Genomic DNA, 17137 nt, shown 5'->3' with positions numbered 1-17137 from the left:
TAGATTTTCAAGATCAAAATTGCTTCAGCTTTGAAGCTTATGGTTTAGTACTACCTCCCACAACACAGAGTTGGTTATTAAAACTAGGTAGAAACAGAGACAACCAATTTTGTTTAATCCTTTTGACATCAACCTCTCCCTGTGAGAACTGTCCCCACAAGCTAGACATACACTACATGAAAAAGCTGTTTGGTTTCCAATTATTTACATCTTCATTTCATGACACATTCTCACATCTTTCGAAAACAATGGAATTCTCTACAGCTTTTTTTTTTCATTCTTTTATGAAAGAATGGAGCAAAACTAGAAGTAGGTAGACCCAGATTGGATGTTAGGAAGAAGTTCTTCCCCATGAGGGTGGTGAGACACTGGAACAGGTTGCCCAGGGAGGTGGTAGAAGCTTCATCCCTGGAAGTTGTTAAAGCCAGGCTGGATGTGGCTGTGAGCAACCTGATCTAGTGTGAGGTGTCCCAGCCCATGGCTGGGGGGTTGAAACTAGATGATCCTTGAGGTCCCTTCCAACCCTGACAACTCTGTAATTCTGTGAAAAACAACAGATTCTTTATATTCTTTTAGTGTTAGGGTAAAAATCTTGCTCTTTCCTAAATGAGACTTTCCCCCTGCCCCCTGCCTTTGAGTATTTTAATTGCCTCCTCCTAAAACCTCCTGGGGCTTTGCATTGCTCACTTCCTGACACCTCTTGGGAGAAACATTCACTATGTTCCTCTCAATTTACTTGCTTTGAATTTCACTTGATTCATGGGGCCCATTCACATAATTCTTATTTTTCTTGACTTTCAAACCCCTGCTTTTTCTAGGTGAAATAACTAAATTTTGTGCCTGTAAAATTAATGACCCCTCTAATATTTGAGGTATTAGCATACAAAACACAAGGTGTACTGAAAGAAAAAAAGGATCACCTCCTGTTATTCTCTGCTTCCTCCCATCCTAGGCAGTTTCTGATTCATGACCATCTTTCATTTTATCTCATGACTTCTCCTTCTCCTCTCCTTCTGGCCTGCATTAGGAACAGTGTGGCCAGCAGGAGCAGGGAAGTCATTGTGCCTCTGTACTCTGCATTGGTTAGGCCACATCTTGAGTCCTGTGTCCAGTTCTGGGCTCCTCAGTTTAAGAAGGACATTGAGACACTTGAACGTGTCCAGAGAAGGGCAACAAGGCTGGGGAGAGGCCTTGAAAACAGCCCTATGAGGAGAGGCTGAGGGAGCTGGGATTGTTTAGCCTGAAGAAGAGGAGGCTCAGGGGAGACCTCATTGCTCTCTGCAACTACCTGAAAGGTGGTTGTAGCCAGGAAGGGGTTGGGCTCTTCTCTCTAGCAACCAGCACCAGAACAAGAGGACACAGTCTCAAGCTGTGCCAGGGGAAGTTTAGGCTTGAGATGAGGAGAAAGTTCTTCACCGAGAGAGTCATTTGTCATTGGAATGTGCTGCCCAGGGAGGTGGTGGAGTTGCCATCCCTGGAGGGGTTCAAGAGGGGATTGGATGTGGCACTTGGTGCCATGGTCTAGTGATGAGGTCTGTGGTGACAGGTTGGACTCGATGATCTTTGAGGTCTCTTCCAACCTCGGTGACACTGTGATACTGTGAAGTACTAATGCAGGGTATTACTGAAAGCCCATCTCACAAGTTAGGTCAACCATTTTCATTGTTGTCATTCCAGTACACAGTTTTAGGGCAGAATATACTGCCTGCCTTTTGCAGAAATCAGGCCAGTTAGACCCCATCGTTATTTTTCCATGCATTTTCAGATGTATGCTTGAATTATCATTTCAGCCAACTCCTTAGCTGTTTGTTCAGGATCCTTGTGCACTATTAGCCATGGCTCGCTAATGTGTGAGAACATTCAAACACGAATTCTCTCTTCCTCTCTCCACTTCCATGAAGATGAAGCCATGGTTTAGTAGTCATGAGGTGCTGGGTGACAGGTTGGACTTGGTGATCTCTGAGGTCTTTTCCAACCTTATTGATTCTATGATTCTAAGATATGGCAGCCTCTACTCCACTCTGGTGAGACCCCACCCAGAGTACTGCGTCCAGTTCTGGAACCCCTATGACAAGAAAGATATGGATGTGATGGAACCTGACCAGAGAAGGGCCACAAGGATGATCAGAGGGCTGCAGCTCTCCTCTCCTATTCAGTCTGGAGAGGAGAAGGCTCCAAGGAGACCTTATTTTGGCCTTCCAATATCTGAAGGGGGCCTACAAGAAAGCTGGTGAGGGACTTTTTAGGATATCAGGTAGTGATAGGCCTAGGGGGAATGGAGCAAAACTAGAACTGTGTAGATTCAGACTGGATGTTAGGAAAAAATTCTTCCCCATGAGGGTGGTGAGACACTGGAACAGGTTGCAAAGGGAGGTGGTGGAAGCCTTATCCCTGGAAGTTTTTAAGGCCAGGCTGGATGTGGCTGTGAGCAGCCTGATCTAGTGTGAGGCGTTCCAGCCCATGGCTGGGGGGTTGAAACTAGATGATCCTTGAGGTCCTTTCCAAACCTGATGATTCTATGATATATGAAGGATCAACGAAACACTAGAGCAGGCTAACAGACAACTGGTAGAAGGCAACCATTTTTGTGTTAGAAGACATCTGCTATCTAAACAACAAAATAAATCTTCCTTTAATGTCATGACTGATACCTTATAAAACATGTCCCTGCTCTTGCCAACCCACCAATGAACCAGTGACTAATTGCAGTTTTAGCCTTGCTCTTCCTCCTACCAGGTACCAGTAATCCCTTCATCCATGGTGTTTACCTCCAAGCTAGTCTGCCTGGAACAACATTGGAACATTTTGCCTTATTTTCTGTAACAAGATACAGGAAGACCTTAGACTTTAAGCTCTTCTGGTAAGCCAAGATGTTGTACCCTGATTATTGTAATTACTGCATTCAATATTTTGAGGACTGTGTTCTATCTGCTAGTCCTCAGTAATCCCTTGCCTTTAAGTGTTTACTGCTTTAGACAGCCCACCTTGCATAAGCATCAGAACATTTTCTGTTATCTTTCCAACAAGATACAGGAAGACCTTGCCATTAAAGCTACACATTAGCTCTAAAGGATTTATTCTAACCCAAGTAATTATAATCATTACAGTTACTGCTTGAAAGCTCATTCAAAACACAAGTTTTGATTACATTTATTTTGTAACTGAACTGTGTGTGACATTTTAGGATAAGAAAGGGTGCAGAGGTTCCATGGTGGAGAAATGTCTTGAGATTTGGGGTGGGGTTTATTTTTACATGTTAGAAATGCAATTTACAGTGCAATGTGTGTTTCAAAAGTTACTGCAGACAAACAGTTTCCCATAACAAATCTAACTTCATAAAAATGCACTTTTCCAGCCCAAGGCAGTGTGCCCAGGCAGCCAAGAGGGCCAATGGCATCCTGGCCTGCATCAGGAACAGTGTGGCCAGCAGGAGCAGGGAGGTCATTCTGCCCCTGTACACTGTACTGGTTAGGCTGCACCTCGAGTACTGTGTCCAGTTCTGGGCCCCTCAGTTTAGGAAGGAGGTTGACTTGCTGGAACGAGTCCAGAGAAGGGCAACAAAGCTGGGGAGGGGTTTGGAACACAAGCCCTATGAGGAGAGGCTGAGGGAGCTGGGGTTGCTTAGCCTGGAGAAGAGGAGACTCAGAGGTGACCTTATTGCTGTCTACAACTACCTGAAGGGAGGTGGTAGACAGGCAGAGGTTGGTCTCTTCTCCCAGGCAGCCAGCACCAGAACAAGTGGACACAGTCTCAAGCTGCACCAGGGGAGGTTTAGGTTGGATGTTAGGAATAAGTTCTACACAGAGAGAGTGACTGGCCATTGGAATGGGCTGCCTGGGGAGGTGGTGGAGTCACCATCATTGAAGGTGTTCAGGAGGAGACTTGATGGGGTGCTTGGTGCCGTGGGTTAGTTGTTTGGGTGGTGTTGGATTGGTTGATGGGTTGGACGCGATGATCTTGAAGGTCTCTTCCAACCTGGTTTATTCTATGTCATTCTATGTAACCTCTCTGAGCACAAAACCTGATGTGTTGAATGAGAATGATCCAGGTCTGTTGACAGCGTGACTCTTGGAAAAGTTATTAAATGCTGGTTTGTGCAATGCTCCACCAACCATTACAATTCATGAACCCATGTTTGTGCAAGGCATATGCAGAATTAATGTAAAACTCCAGATCTAACAGGAAAGAAAAAGCAAAAAGAGAAAAGGCAGATGACATCCAACAGACAGCACTAACACTGGCAAAGGAACTTGCAGATACTGGAATCTAACCTTTCAGACACAGTTTCTCTCTTATTGCCTTGAATCCCAGAGCTGGAGTCTCAGGTCATGGTACCAAGTGATTCCATATGAAGCCCACAACAACTATTATTAGCTTTGATTACAGATAATGCTTATACCATACATGAATCAAAGAAAAAGAGGAAAGCTAATCCAGAGTTTAGTAGCACACAAGAGCACAAATGAGCTGCAAGCACAGTTCTGCAGTAGTAAGTTCTCTCTGGTGGACAGTCCACATGTATGTCGTGTTTTGGCTGACCGGAGGACTTGTACAGAACAAAGCAAAGAATTTTGGCCTCAAAGCACTCATAATCCTTCCACTTTCCCCTCTGCCAATTCTTGGGTAGGTATAGATTAACCTACCACAGACCCTGATGTCTTCCCAACCTCACTCTGGCCAAGGAGGAAGGCAGCAAGAGGTGAATGTACATGTGGACTATCCATCTCAAAGAACTTCAGTTACTACTCAGTAACCTCTTCAGTCACCTTCAAGTGTTAGTCCACATGTGCGTTCACACCGTGGGTGGCTCTGAACTGTACTTGATGTTTTCATATTTACCTGGAGCTGGGTCTCAGAATCCTTCATGCAAACAACATCTCAGCACAATTCTGCTGAATGCAGCATCAATCCTGGATGCTTCTACGATGGCATACTGTCTGGTGAAAGGGTAAGAGAAGTTCCAGGTGGCTGCTTTGAATACACCCAGGATGCAAACACTTTTAAGTGACCTGCTGGTATCATTTGACTTCTGGCAGCAGATGCTCTGATTACTGCCAACAGTTCCCTGTTGGCTGTTTAATTTCTAACCTGCCTGTTATTCACCTTGATACAGTGATGGCTGTATCTTTTCAGTGGGACATGCTTCAGAAGTCTGCCTACTACATTTGAACTTATGAAAAATTAAGGCATTTAATTCCTGGCATCCAGGTTTAAAAAGCAGCAGCAGCAGCCTGGCTTTTGGTAGGGTTATTTCAGATCTTTCTCTCTCTAGACAGTTCCTCCATTCACTCTCAGCATCAGCTGAGGAGTTATCAGTGACAGCTTTGAAGGATTTCACCATCAGCACAAGAAAATGACAACCTCAAGGACGGAAAAACAGGTTCATGCTGAAGAACACAGGCCAAGCTGAGAGAAACTGAAGATGGAAGTGCAGTAGTACAGTGTTTTAACATTGTATAGGCTATCACAAAACCCAAAACGCTTAGGCACACTTCAACTTCCAGCCTTTGGTACGCTAAGCAATAAGGCCAAACAGATTAGCAACTTCAACAAACATCAGTTCTGGTTATTATGAGTTCAGATCAGCTTCAATTCAAGACTAACATCAGTCCTGATCTCAAATTAAGCTGTCTGGTAGTTCAGAAGGCAGCCAGTGAAACAAAAGACACATTATTTTACTAAGGTTTCCTTCCATAACCAATTAATCACACATGGAATATTCCTCTCTCCAAATACAAGTGCTTCTTGATAATCACCAGCAATTTCAAGGGAAAAAAATAAAGCAGTCATGCAGCTAAAACTTCAAGTAGTAAGCAGCAGATACAATCAATATGCAAATGTAATGCAGTGTCTGATAGCAATGTGAAAACACTGAGAGGTCCTAAAGCAGGTGCCCCATGTACTTTCAGACTAGTCAGTGATCATAACTAATACTGCCATCAAGAATTGAACTATGTGGATAAGATCTTTTATTTCCACATGTCTAGGATATTTTCCCAGATTTCCTTCTGCTTTGGTACTGAGACTAGATCACAGAATTACAGAATGTTAGGGGCTGGAAGAGACCTTGAAAGATCATCTAGTCCAAACCCCCCTGCCAGAGCAGGATCACCCAGACCAGATCACACAAGAATGCATCCAGGTGGGTCTTGAAAATCTCCAGAGAGGAAGACTCCACAGCCCCCCTGGGCAGCCTGTTCCAGTGTTCTGTCACCCTCACAGGGAAAATTTTTTCCTCATGTTTCCATGGAACTTCCTATGCCTTGACTCCCACCCACCGCCCCTTGTGCTGTCATTGGGCATCACTGAGAGGAGCTTGACTCCAGCCTCGTGGCACTCACCCTTTACATACTTAGAAACATTAATGAGGTCTCCTCTTCTCCAAGCTAAAGAGCCCCAGCTCCCTCAGTCTCTCCTCATAAGGAAGATCTTCCACTCCCTTAATAATTTTTGTGGCTCTATGCTGGACTCTTCCAAGCAGTTCCCTGTCCTTCTTGAACAGAGATGTTCTCACTATCTGAGGTTGATGTTATCTGCAAAGAACATTACCAGTCTGCTCCCAAGGGATCTCCAAAGTACTTTGAGAAGACAGGTACTTTGCTGTCCTCATGACCCAGTGGGATTATGTAATACTGGGTGATCACTCAAGTCTAAAATGTCCACAATGCTACACAGACAAAACTCAAAACCTGATAGACATTCTTTAAATGCACAGCAGACAGGTTTAGATGGAAAACCAAAATTCACACAAACAATGAGTTCACAGCTTCTGAGCACACATTTCAGAGATAATACTGCTGAGGAACCAGAATTTGAAACCAAGAAGTTGCAGGCCCTGACACATAATTGTTGGTCCTATTGGGTAAAGATACAGGCAAAGGACAGGAGAAACGACCAAGATAGGCAGAACTGGGGGAAGGATCTCTCTTTTCAGCACTGCCTGCTCTGAGGGAGGGGAAGATTGCCCATTGTTCAGGTGAATGTAGGTTGATTTATGACACAGTATCAAACAGGTACAGGAAACTCAAGAGTTATTCTCAGGAAATCTCTCACATGGCAGACACAAGTAGTGCCAGCAGCTCCAGACAGACACTTAGGCAGCCCCCACAAAGGCCTTTGAAAGACTCTCCTGACAATTCAGTTTGTGCAAATAAATTCTCTCTGGAACCATAAGAAAAAAAATCTATCTAATTATATATATTCCTCAGTTCATTAGGAATCCAAATTCTAGTCCTCCACACAACAGACCAGCATCGTGAGAACAAACACAGCCCCAAATGGCAATGCTAATGTTCCACTTGCAGGGGGAGAGAGAGCTCTCTCTTCTTCAGAAAAGAGGTGGGGTGTCAACATCTCAATAGTTTCCAAGAGGGAATTCTGGTTTATTTGGTGACATCTATGGCACAGAAACTGGCAACATAGGCCAGGTTTCCCAGTATCTGTGGTCAGAGAGGGGACAAAAATCCAGGGCAATGCCCATGTCACCCAAGCTGGTGACAAATTAGGTGGCCAGAGAGTATTTCCAGTGTAAAAAGATTTCTTATGTGCATGTGAACACACACATGCATACAGCTCCTGCAGTGCAGTTCAAGATAGATTTTACCACTTCTTATCACAGTACATAGAATGTGAGTATCTTGCAGTAGTGCACTAATACCCATCAGCAATCAGTGACAGGCATGCTCCTCTCATTGCTTCAAACAACTTGGTATCCTTCCTCTATTCTTTTTGCTCTCCTTATTGCTTTAACCTTTAAAGACATGCACTCATCAGAAAACAGCTCTGCCCAAAGCATAACACTTTATGACACAGCACTGAGGGTACAGCCTCTAACACTTTAGGAAATGAATACTCTTGCTTGTATTTTAAGGTTGAACCTATGCAACCTATGCAAAATTAGGAGAGGATACCCCAGGTTCAAGACAAGTCTGCATTTGCCTGACTGTAATCAGAACAAACCAGCTATGCTGTGTAGTCAAGAGAACATGAACTTGTCTCTCACAATGCCCTGAGTGCGTGTAATTTGGAAACAGAGCAATTCACAACAATCTGTGAGACAAAACAGGCACTACCTAATTTTGCTTCCTACAGGAGATGGAAAGAGTCAAACTGGCCTTCAGGAGTCAACAACAGAAGCATACAAGAAGAGATAATCACTGACCCAAACCCCAGCAGATATCCAGTTATGTCAAAGATTCTGAATAGGTTATAATTGTTCTGAACAGGTCACATATTAGATTACCAAGACCAAAATGAAACATGAAGAAATAACTGCAACAAATGCAGGCAATAAAAGCTTAAGAGGATGATTATTAGTAAAAAGACCTCCACACAACTAGCTGTTTCATCTCCAACAGATAAATGTTTACAATAGTAATTACTCAAAGGCTGGGTTGATCAAATCTGCCACATGGTATCACCTCTATGTGTGTTAACAAGCTGCCCATTTAAATGTATGGGAACTTCTGAAATAGCAAAAAGACAACAGTAAGAACAAACCCAAAATCCTCTAAGGTAAGTTTCCAAATATGCCTAAGATTGTTATTCTGGAGTTAAGGCTGAGAGATAGCTGTGGACCAAAAGGGACTAAGTGGTTGCCAGTGGGAGTGCTGGATTAGAGATAAGAAAGCCAGCTCTCTGGGCAGTGGAGTTTGGCATTACTAAAATATCCTCCAAATTAGCAAGAAGATGGCACAAAACAATGCACTGTTACAGAGGATGACAACAGCTATATACCAGCTTGTCAACTGAGTAACAAAAAGATGGGTATGTAGCATGACAATCTTGCCACTGATGCAACATGTAATAACTTGTAATAATAATTATTACATGTAGTAACATGTAATAAATAAGTTCAAAGCAGAAGCATCCTTGAGTAATGTTCAGGAGCAAAAGGAACCCTGAAACATCTGTAAAAAACTTGGTATGAAAACACTGATAAAACAAATAGCCACGGAAAACCAGATTCATGAGGGAGTTCTTACAAAATCCCTCAAACACAGGGGAAGGAAAATATTAATTAAACCTCTCAGAAATGTCCTATTGCTAAAGAGGAGTGGGAGGTGCTTGACACAAAGCTGACCTCTGGGGCACGCCTGAGAACTGCACACTAGTACAAAAATCTGTATTGGAAGCACAATAAATAACAGAAGCAGCAGAATCCAAATCTTGTGGAAGAATAAGCACAACTTTCATAAGAAGAAAATAAATTACATCATACATTTACTAGACTTCTCTGAGGGAGCTGTGATCCCATGAATAAAGGAGATAAAATCAATTTTCTAAAGGCATTTTTAAAAGTCCCTCAAAACAGCTACAGATGCCAACCTATCTTGATGGCAAAAAGAAGATCCTTATGCAGATAAACTATCAGTCAAAAGAGAAAAGCTAAAAAAGAAAACCCCTGAGTGTATTCCTTGAGGTTCCTGTAGCAGGACCTCTACTATCCAGCTTTCTCCTAAGTACTTTTCCTAAGAACACAAGGTGACAAAACAGCCCCAAAAAAGCAGGGCAGCAAACCCATACCAACAATAAAGGTCTCTTCCAACCTGGTTAATTCCATTCCATTCCATTCCATTCCATTCCATTCCATTCCATTCCATTCCATTCCATTCCATTCCATTCCATTCCATTCCACTCCACTCCACTCCACTCCATTCCATTCCACCCCAATCCATTCCACTCCACTCCATTCAGGCTGAAGAGGACTGCACTCTGTACCACAGCGTAACAGACAAAGTTAAAATGTTGATTAAAACCTCCAAAGTGATATGCACAGGGGGAAAAAAAAATGCAACCACACTGTACAAACAGAAAAATGGGCTTTGTGTTAGGAGGAAATCCTAATAGTCATGTAGGTACTACCCCTCAAGAAAGAAACTGGGACTAAACCAGAATGCTTCGAGGAAACATTGGTTCAGTGCTCAGTCAGGAAGCAAGATCAGTGTTAATAAAGATTACCAAAGGAATGCAGAGTGAAACAAAATCAGTACATCTGCATGCTGACTGCTAAATAACCCTTTGCACCCCTGTATGAGGGATGGGACAGTAAAGCCAGAAGACAGTATGGAACAGACACTAGAGGACAGAAGATGGGCTGTGACAGCAGTCCAATGAATGATGTCTCATGATGCATTCATGAAAAGACACAAGCACAGTTTACTTTTTAATAGAGAATACCACAGGAAATATGGAGGCAGCTGGCTAAAAGGAGGCAGACAGTAAAAGGAACTACTTTACTTGATGTGAGAACTGTGTAGCTCTGCCACAGATGCTTAGCTGTGAGGGCTCACACAGACTGTAAAGCCAATTAGGCAATCAAAAACCCAGCTAAGACTTATTAACACAAGCATACCACTTCTGAATTGCAGATCATTAACAATGGAAATCACCTATCAGGAGAAAAAAACATTATAAGTCTCTGCTGATCATTTACTCTTCTCTATGCAACTGCTGTTAGCCATTCTCATAACTCTGGTCTAAATGAGCTTCTGTAATGCAATTCATAATTGAGTAAATGCCATTTTTATACCAGTACTGAACTTACCCCAGTGTAATACAGCCCATATGTAATCTCCCTTTCACACAGTTTACAAAGAAAATGTCTCAGGAGGACTCCAGGTATGATTATGTCTTATGCAAAATATCAACATTAACTTTTTGGTATATTCCTAGGAACATACTGTCTTAGTAACTCAGACAATGCTATGAGTGTATTTATTCATAGAGCTTATGAATGGTCACACAAACTATATTCACCAGGGGACTTCATTATTAGAGTAATACTTCACTCTATTACTTATCTCATTCACAGTTTTAATGCTTACCTTTTTCTGGATCTAACTGTTCCTGGGAAAGAATACTGCAGAGCACTGGGTTCTTCCACACTCCCTTCTCTTGGGTAAGTGTAGTTAAAACATGCAGTTCACAGCTGCCATTTTCCATCAAGTTTTTGTGAGCCACCTGAAGAACATATTTTACAAAACAAAGTAGTGTTAAAAGAATTTTACATTTGTGTGTTTGTTTCAACTCCTTTGTGCCTTACATGAAACAAAAAAAGAAGAAGACCAAAACCCTTACCCAATAAAGATTTAAATATGTAACAATCTTAATATTCAGCCTATGAAGGTTTAACTTCTGCCTCTGTCACCTAAGACTGAAATTGAGAAACCAAAATGACTGCATGCCCCAAACTTGCCCTTATTTACAGGGCTGCTTCCTAAATGTCTGAAACCAGATTTTGAAATCAGCCTCCCTTTTGAAAACAGATGAGCAAATTCTCTTGCCCACATATGTGTGGCCAGCAGGAGCAGGGAGGTCATTTGGCCCTGCACACTGCACTGGTTAGGCCGCACCTCGAGTACTGTGTCCAGGTCTGGGCCCCTCAGTTTAGGAAGGAGGTTGACTTGCTGGAACGGATCCAGAGAAGGGCAACAAAGCTGGGGAGGGGCTTGGAACACAAGCCCTATGAGGAGAGGCTGAGGGAGCTGGGGTTGCTTAGCCTGGAGAGGAGGAGACTCAGGGGAGACCTTACTGCTCTCTACAACTACCTGAAGGTTGTAGACAGACGGATGTTGGTCTCTTCTCCCAGGCAGCCAGCATCAGAACAAGAGGACACAGTCTTAGGCTGCACCAGGGGAGGTTTAGGCTGAATGTTAGGAAGAAGTTCTATACAGAGGGAGTGATTGCCCATTGGAATAGGCTGCTTGGGGAGGTGGTGGAGTCACCATCACTGGAGGTGTTCAGGAGGAGACTTGATGGGGTGCTTGGTGCCATGGTTTAGTTGTTTAGGTGGTGTTGGATTGGTTGATGGGTTGGATGCGATGATCTTGAAGGTCTCTTCCAACCTGGTCTGGTCTATTCTATTCTATTCTATATTGGTCTGCCATCAGCTGCCTAAACTCTTAAGTCTTTTCAGACCCTTCAGCAGTTCAAGTTTTACACCCTGGGAAGAGTGAAAAAAATATCTTTTTGTCAAGGTGAAAGATTTAAGATGTAAGATATCACTGTGTGGTTCTATGCAAATACAAGGAGAGCAGGCTGCATTCTTAAAAAATCAATTAAAATAGTTTCTACTCCTTTTAAATACTAGAATAAATTCTGGAAGCAGATGTGTGTTTGGGAGCAAACTACATACCTGCAAAAATGGATGGCTGAAGTAGCAATGTACAATGAACACTGGTCCTTAAAGAAAGGACTCAGCTCTCTGTTCACTTCTCATTTATTTTCCACCTGCTCAGAAGGCTGTGGAACCTCCCAGCACAACACAGTTGTTCAGAACTGATTTGCATTGGGCAGCTGCAAGTAAAAATTCACTTGGAAAGTCAGCCTTGCACCTTCCTATGTTATTTAGGCTGAGATTTTTGAGGTAATTGCATTTGGTCTTGTTGTCAATTATGCCTTTCTTCTCTTTAATCCCCAGTTTTTGGTTGGTTTTGTTTTTAACCATAGGCAGGACCTCCCACTATATATTTCTGATAAGTACTGCAGAGCAGAACTTCTTTCAACGCCTTCCTTTAAAGCAGAGCTCTAACCCTTAACCAGCTAGTGCCCTGTGGGAGCTCTAGCAATCCTGCAGTATCAACAGACCTTTCATTCGTAATAAATCTCAAACGTACAACCACAAGTAGTAAAGAATGACTTGATTCATTTCTAACAGTGTTAACAGACAAATGTCTTTTAAAACATGAACTTTAAGTATCTGAGAACACCTTCCTCTCCACAGCTGCTACATGAACTATGACAGACAAATGATATGAGTGATAGCAGTTATTACAGAGTAGGTTGGATTTCCAGCTAAAGGCCTTGATCTTTATCAGCCACCAGGAAACACGTGTTCAAGCATGCTACATGCTTAATATTCCTAGGTTTCCAAACCATTAAGCCTTCATTTCATAAATCTAACTCACCTGCACAAAAGCCTGAAATTCTTCCCATTTATTTTCAGGTAAATCAAGAGGCAGACACAGTAGAAGTTCAATACAGCTTCTAGAAGACAAATGGGAATATTATTGAGGCAATTTTTGCCTTTAAGATGTCTAGCTAACAGCTCTACTCTAGAATCCAAACAGCTGTTTGACATGTCAGAAAAAACCCCATCATGCTTTCTTTGAACATACAAAGAAAAGGTCAGGAATACTTGCAGCAACTACAAAAGCAAACTCTCTGAAAGACAAGGCTTATTTTTTTTTAAATATGGATTTATCACTGCAGTACAAGCCTGTAGCAGCCTGTGTAAACTGATGCACTATCAGGCTGCAGGCAGATCAATAGCAGCAATGCGTTTAAGCCAGGGACGCTGCCTTGTCCTCGGTTAGGAGCCCTGCCCCATTTCCAACCACCGAAGATATGGTCGAACGAGGAAGGAAGGGAGCAGCCCATCCCAACCTAGACAGAACTTCTGCAGGTTGTGAAGTAGATTGGGAAAGCACTTAGGCAGTGAAAAGTTAATAGCACAGAGGCTGGCTTTAGTAACTGGAAGGTCATACTCACAGTGCTAAACGTTCAAGCACGAAGGCTACGTTCTCACACTCGGAGGTAAGATGCGGGCGCGCTTTAACGTAACTTCGGATAGCCACTGTATACACCTCTAGCAGGGGCAGGGGGTCTTCTGATGTTTTCCATTTCTCTGCATATTCCAGCAAGGTCTGTTTAGGAAAAGCAAAACAAAAAACAACCCCAAAATTCAGGAACAAATGCAAGTTCTTAGTTTTGCACCCCTCACTAGTTGATTGTCCTTCTTAACGATTATTTCTGTCGCCTTAATATGAATTGCGAGTTGTCAAAGCATGCCTTTTTTCCTTAAAAGAGATGGTTTCATTATCACCTGGAACTTAAAACTCCACACTCAGATCATGTAAAATTGTTGACTGGCATTTCCCTCTTACAGCATCACCACAATTCATTTTACATTAATGCATTCCAAATATAGAAGTCTGAAGAGAGTATCTGGGAAAATACATAACTTTAGCCCCCCAAAAAATTCATCATTGAGGAACTGAAAACTCAGGGTTTTGAGAGAAGAGGAGAAGAGGAGAGGAGAAGAGGAGAAGAGGGCAAGAGGAGAAGAGGGGAAGAGGGGAAGAGGAGAAGAGGGGAAGAGGAGAAGAGGAGAAGAGGAGAAGAGGGGAAGAGGAGAAGAGGGGAAGAGGAGAAGAGGGGAAGAGGAGAAGAAGGGAAGAGGAGAAGAGGGGAAGAGGAGAAGAAGGGAAGAGGAGAAGAGGGGAAGAGGAGAAGAGGGGAAGAGGAGAAGAGGGGAAGAGGGGAAGAGGAGAAGAGGGGAAGAGGAGAAGAGGGGAAGAGGAAAAGAGGGGAAGAAGGAAAGGAGGAGAGGAGGAGAGGAGGAGAGGAGGAGAGGAGGAGAGGAGGAGAGGAGGAGAGACCAGGTTGGAAGAGACCTTTAAGATCATTGCGTCCAACCCATCATCCAACACCACCTAATCAACTATACCATGCAACCAAGCACCCTATCAAGTCTCCTCCTAAACAGCACCAGAGACATTCACCTTTACAATTCAGCTTCTAAAGCAAGTAAATTTGAAAGTATTAGTCTTTATTTTAACTTCTCTACTTTGAGGAACAGTTTTACATTTCCTCTCTTGCCACCCTGCTGATACAGGCATCTTTGGGATACTGCTTTTTATAAGGTCCTGAAAGGAATATGAACTATGCATTTTAAAGACATCATTTGTACACCAAAAACGTAATCAAAAAGTTGTTTCCAGTGATAGAATCACCACCACCACTGCCTCCCAAAGTACAAAAGGCTTCTGATGATTTCAGTCAGGGCCAGGGAACTCACACATACTTACAGTGGAATCACAGAAACACAGAATTATTGAGGCTGGAAAAGACCTCTGAGATCATCAAGTTCAGCTTATGACCTAACCCCACCACATCAGCTAAAGCATGCCACCAAGTGCCACATCCAATCTTTTAAAGACCTCCAGTGATGGCAACTCCACCACCTCCCTGGGCAGTCCATCCCAGTGCCTCATCAGCCTTTCTGTGAGGATATGCTTCCTAATATCCAACCTAAACCTCCCCTGGTGCAGCCTCATACCATGCCCTCTTGTCCTGCCACTAGTTGCCTGGAAGAAGAGCCTGACCCCCACCTGACTACAACTTCCTTTTAGGTACTTGTAGGGAGTGATAAGGTCCCTTCTAAGCCTCCGCTTCTCCAGGCTGAACACCCCCCGCTCCCTCAGCCTTTCCTCATATGACTACTTAAGAGTAGCCACTAAGGTTCTTGTGCCAACATCCACACCATGTGCCCCTTGGACCTCTGCTCTCAGGCCTGCTGGATTGTAAACTAATTCATATGCTACAGCAGGTCACATTAAGATGATCAATTTTGCTGTTTGCTTCTTGGGGGCTAAGAGGCAAAAAGCTCAGAGAGAGCAATTTTGTTTGTCTGACATCCTGCTCAAAGCGGGGCCATTAGATTAAGTTGTTTGAAGTAATGTCTGATGGAGCCACGAGTATCCTGAAAGACAGAGACTCCACAACCTCTGTGGGCTATCCATCTCTGAATCTGATTGCCATTGTTTGTCCACAGGCTGTCAATAAAAGGATTAATCTCCCTCAACCTGCTGGCCCCATTCTTGCTAGCACAGCTGAGGATGTAGCTGGAGCTCTGCCACAAGAGCACACTGCTGGCTGTTGAGGACAGCTGGGTTGGTGCCTGTGGATTGGCCTCCAGTCTCTACTGGTGGATGGGGCTGCACTCTCCCACATGCAGGGCTTTGTGCTCACCTAAGCTAAATTACATGTCAGCCCATTCTCCTAAGCTGGAGGTCCCTCTCAATAGTGTCCTTGACTACCCACGTATCAATTGCTCCCACCAACTCACTACTCAACTGCAAACATGCTGAGGATGTACTCCAGCCTCTCACCCAGTTCATTAATAAAGAGGATGTGCTCCAATCCCTAGCCTTGATAGAATGCCACAAGTTGCCAGCTGCCATCTGAACTTTGTCCTACCAAGCACAAGCCTCTGAGATCCAGAGTTCAGCCATGTTGGTTTATTACCTGGATAAGGATATTATGAGAGACGAAGTCCAAGGCCTTGCTGACGCCTGTCAGAAAACACATCTGCCACTATCCCCTCATCTGCAGAACCAGCTGTGTTACCACAGAAGGAAATCAGGTTTGTCACTGTGAAAGCTTTTCACACAGTTCATACTGTCAAGGTCATTTAGCAAAAGTCACATTTCCCCTTTTTATTAACATTTGTGAAACAGTTTTGACAATACTGGTTCCATTCTGACAAGGTTTGTTCTGGCACAGAATTATCAGAGCCCTCTGGAAACTAAAGCTCTTCTTCTACAGAATCCCTCACATACCTGAACAAAAGTGGTCCCAACTCATTTCAATATATAAATACTAAACCTCTTTGGGGTTTCTTTAATATGCAAATATAATAATCTTAATGAACTTGCTATGTCTGGGATATAATGCAACTCATGATAAAAATCAGACCTTGAGTAAGGTCTCTGACTTTCAGAAAGGAAGAAAACTGAACATTAATTCTTCAGGAAAGGCAAGTCAATCACCTTAAAATACAAGAGAAAGCAAAGCTAAGTTTATTACTGTCTTGAACTCTACAAGTTTTATTGTAAGTTCAGTTCAGCATTGCCCTGTCCATGTTATGCATCTGTACTGAGTTAGCTACTGGTACTATTAAGAACACAGTTACAAAACCTCATCTTTGGCAGTGTCCAAAATAAAACATCTCAATAAGAAATGTCAACTATTTTAAACTGAACTAGAAAACTGTTCAATGTGGTTATCAGCAGTCCCTGTCACCAGGTTATAGCACAACCAAAACATGGCCAAAGCTGTTCTAGTCGATGATGTCTCTTCTCCCAGGCGGCCAGTACCAGAACAAGAGGACACAGTCTCAGGCTGCGCCAGGGGAGGTTCAGGCTGGATGTTAGGAAAAAGTTCTATACAGAGAGAGTGATTGCCCATTGGAATGGGCTGCCTGGGGAGGTGGTGGAGTCACCATCATTGGAGGTTTTCAGGAGAAGACTTGATGGGGTGCTTGGTGCCGTGGGTTAGTTGTTTGGGTGGTGTTGGATTGGTTGATGGGTTGGACGCGGTGATCTTGAAGGTCTCTTCCAACCTGGTTTATTCT

At 43.2% G+C, this 17137-nt stretch overlaps 1 protein-coding gene across 2 annotated transcripts in view; it reads right to left on the bottom strand.

The window, feature by feature from the left end:
* The window catches only part of ZNF292 (zinc finger protein 292), a 29541-nt gene extending 15895 nt beyond the window's left edge, over positions 1-13646 (bottom strand). Inside the window, exons 1-3 of one of the 2 annotated variants that reach the window (XM_009907588.2) lie at positions 13492-13646; positions 12909-12987; positions 10827-10962 (exon numbers count right to left, since the gene is read on the bottom strand). In XM_009907588.2, the coding sequence (XP_009905890.2) occupies positions 10827-10944 (118 nt within the window). In that variant the 5' untranslated portion in view covers positions 10945-10962; positions 12909-12987; positions 13492-13646. Of the gene's footprint in view, positions 1-4839; positions 4895-10826; positions 10963-12908; positions 12988-13491 lie in introns of those variants that run through there. The other variant, XM_054162567.1, reaches the window with a different exon arrangement.
* Positions 13647-17137: the final 3491 nt, after the last annotated feature.

The sequence above is a fragment of the Dryobates pubescens genome, chromosome 6, assembly GCF_014839835.1.
Source record: "Dryobates pubescens isolate bDryPub1 chromosome 6, bDryPub1.pri, whole genome shotgun sequence".
Taxonomy (NCBI): Eukaryota; Metazoa; Chordata; class Aves; order Piciformes; family Picidae; genus Dryobates; species Dryobates pubescens.
Note: the sequence above shows the minus strand (reverse complement) of the source record. Positions and strands in the feature narration are given on the sequence as shown.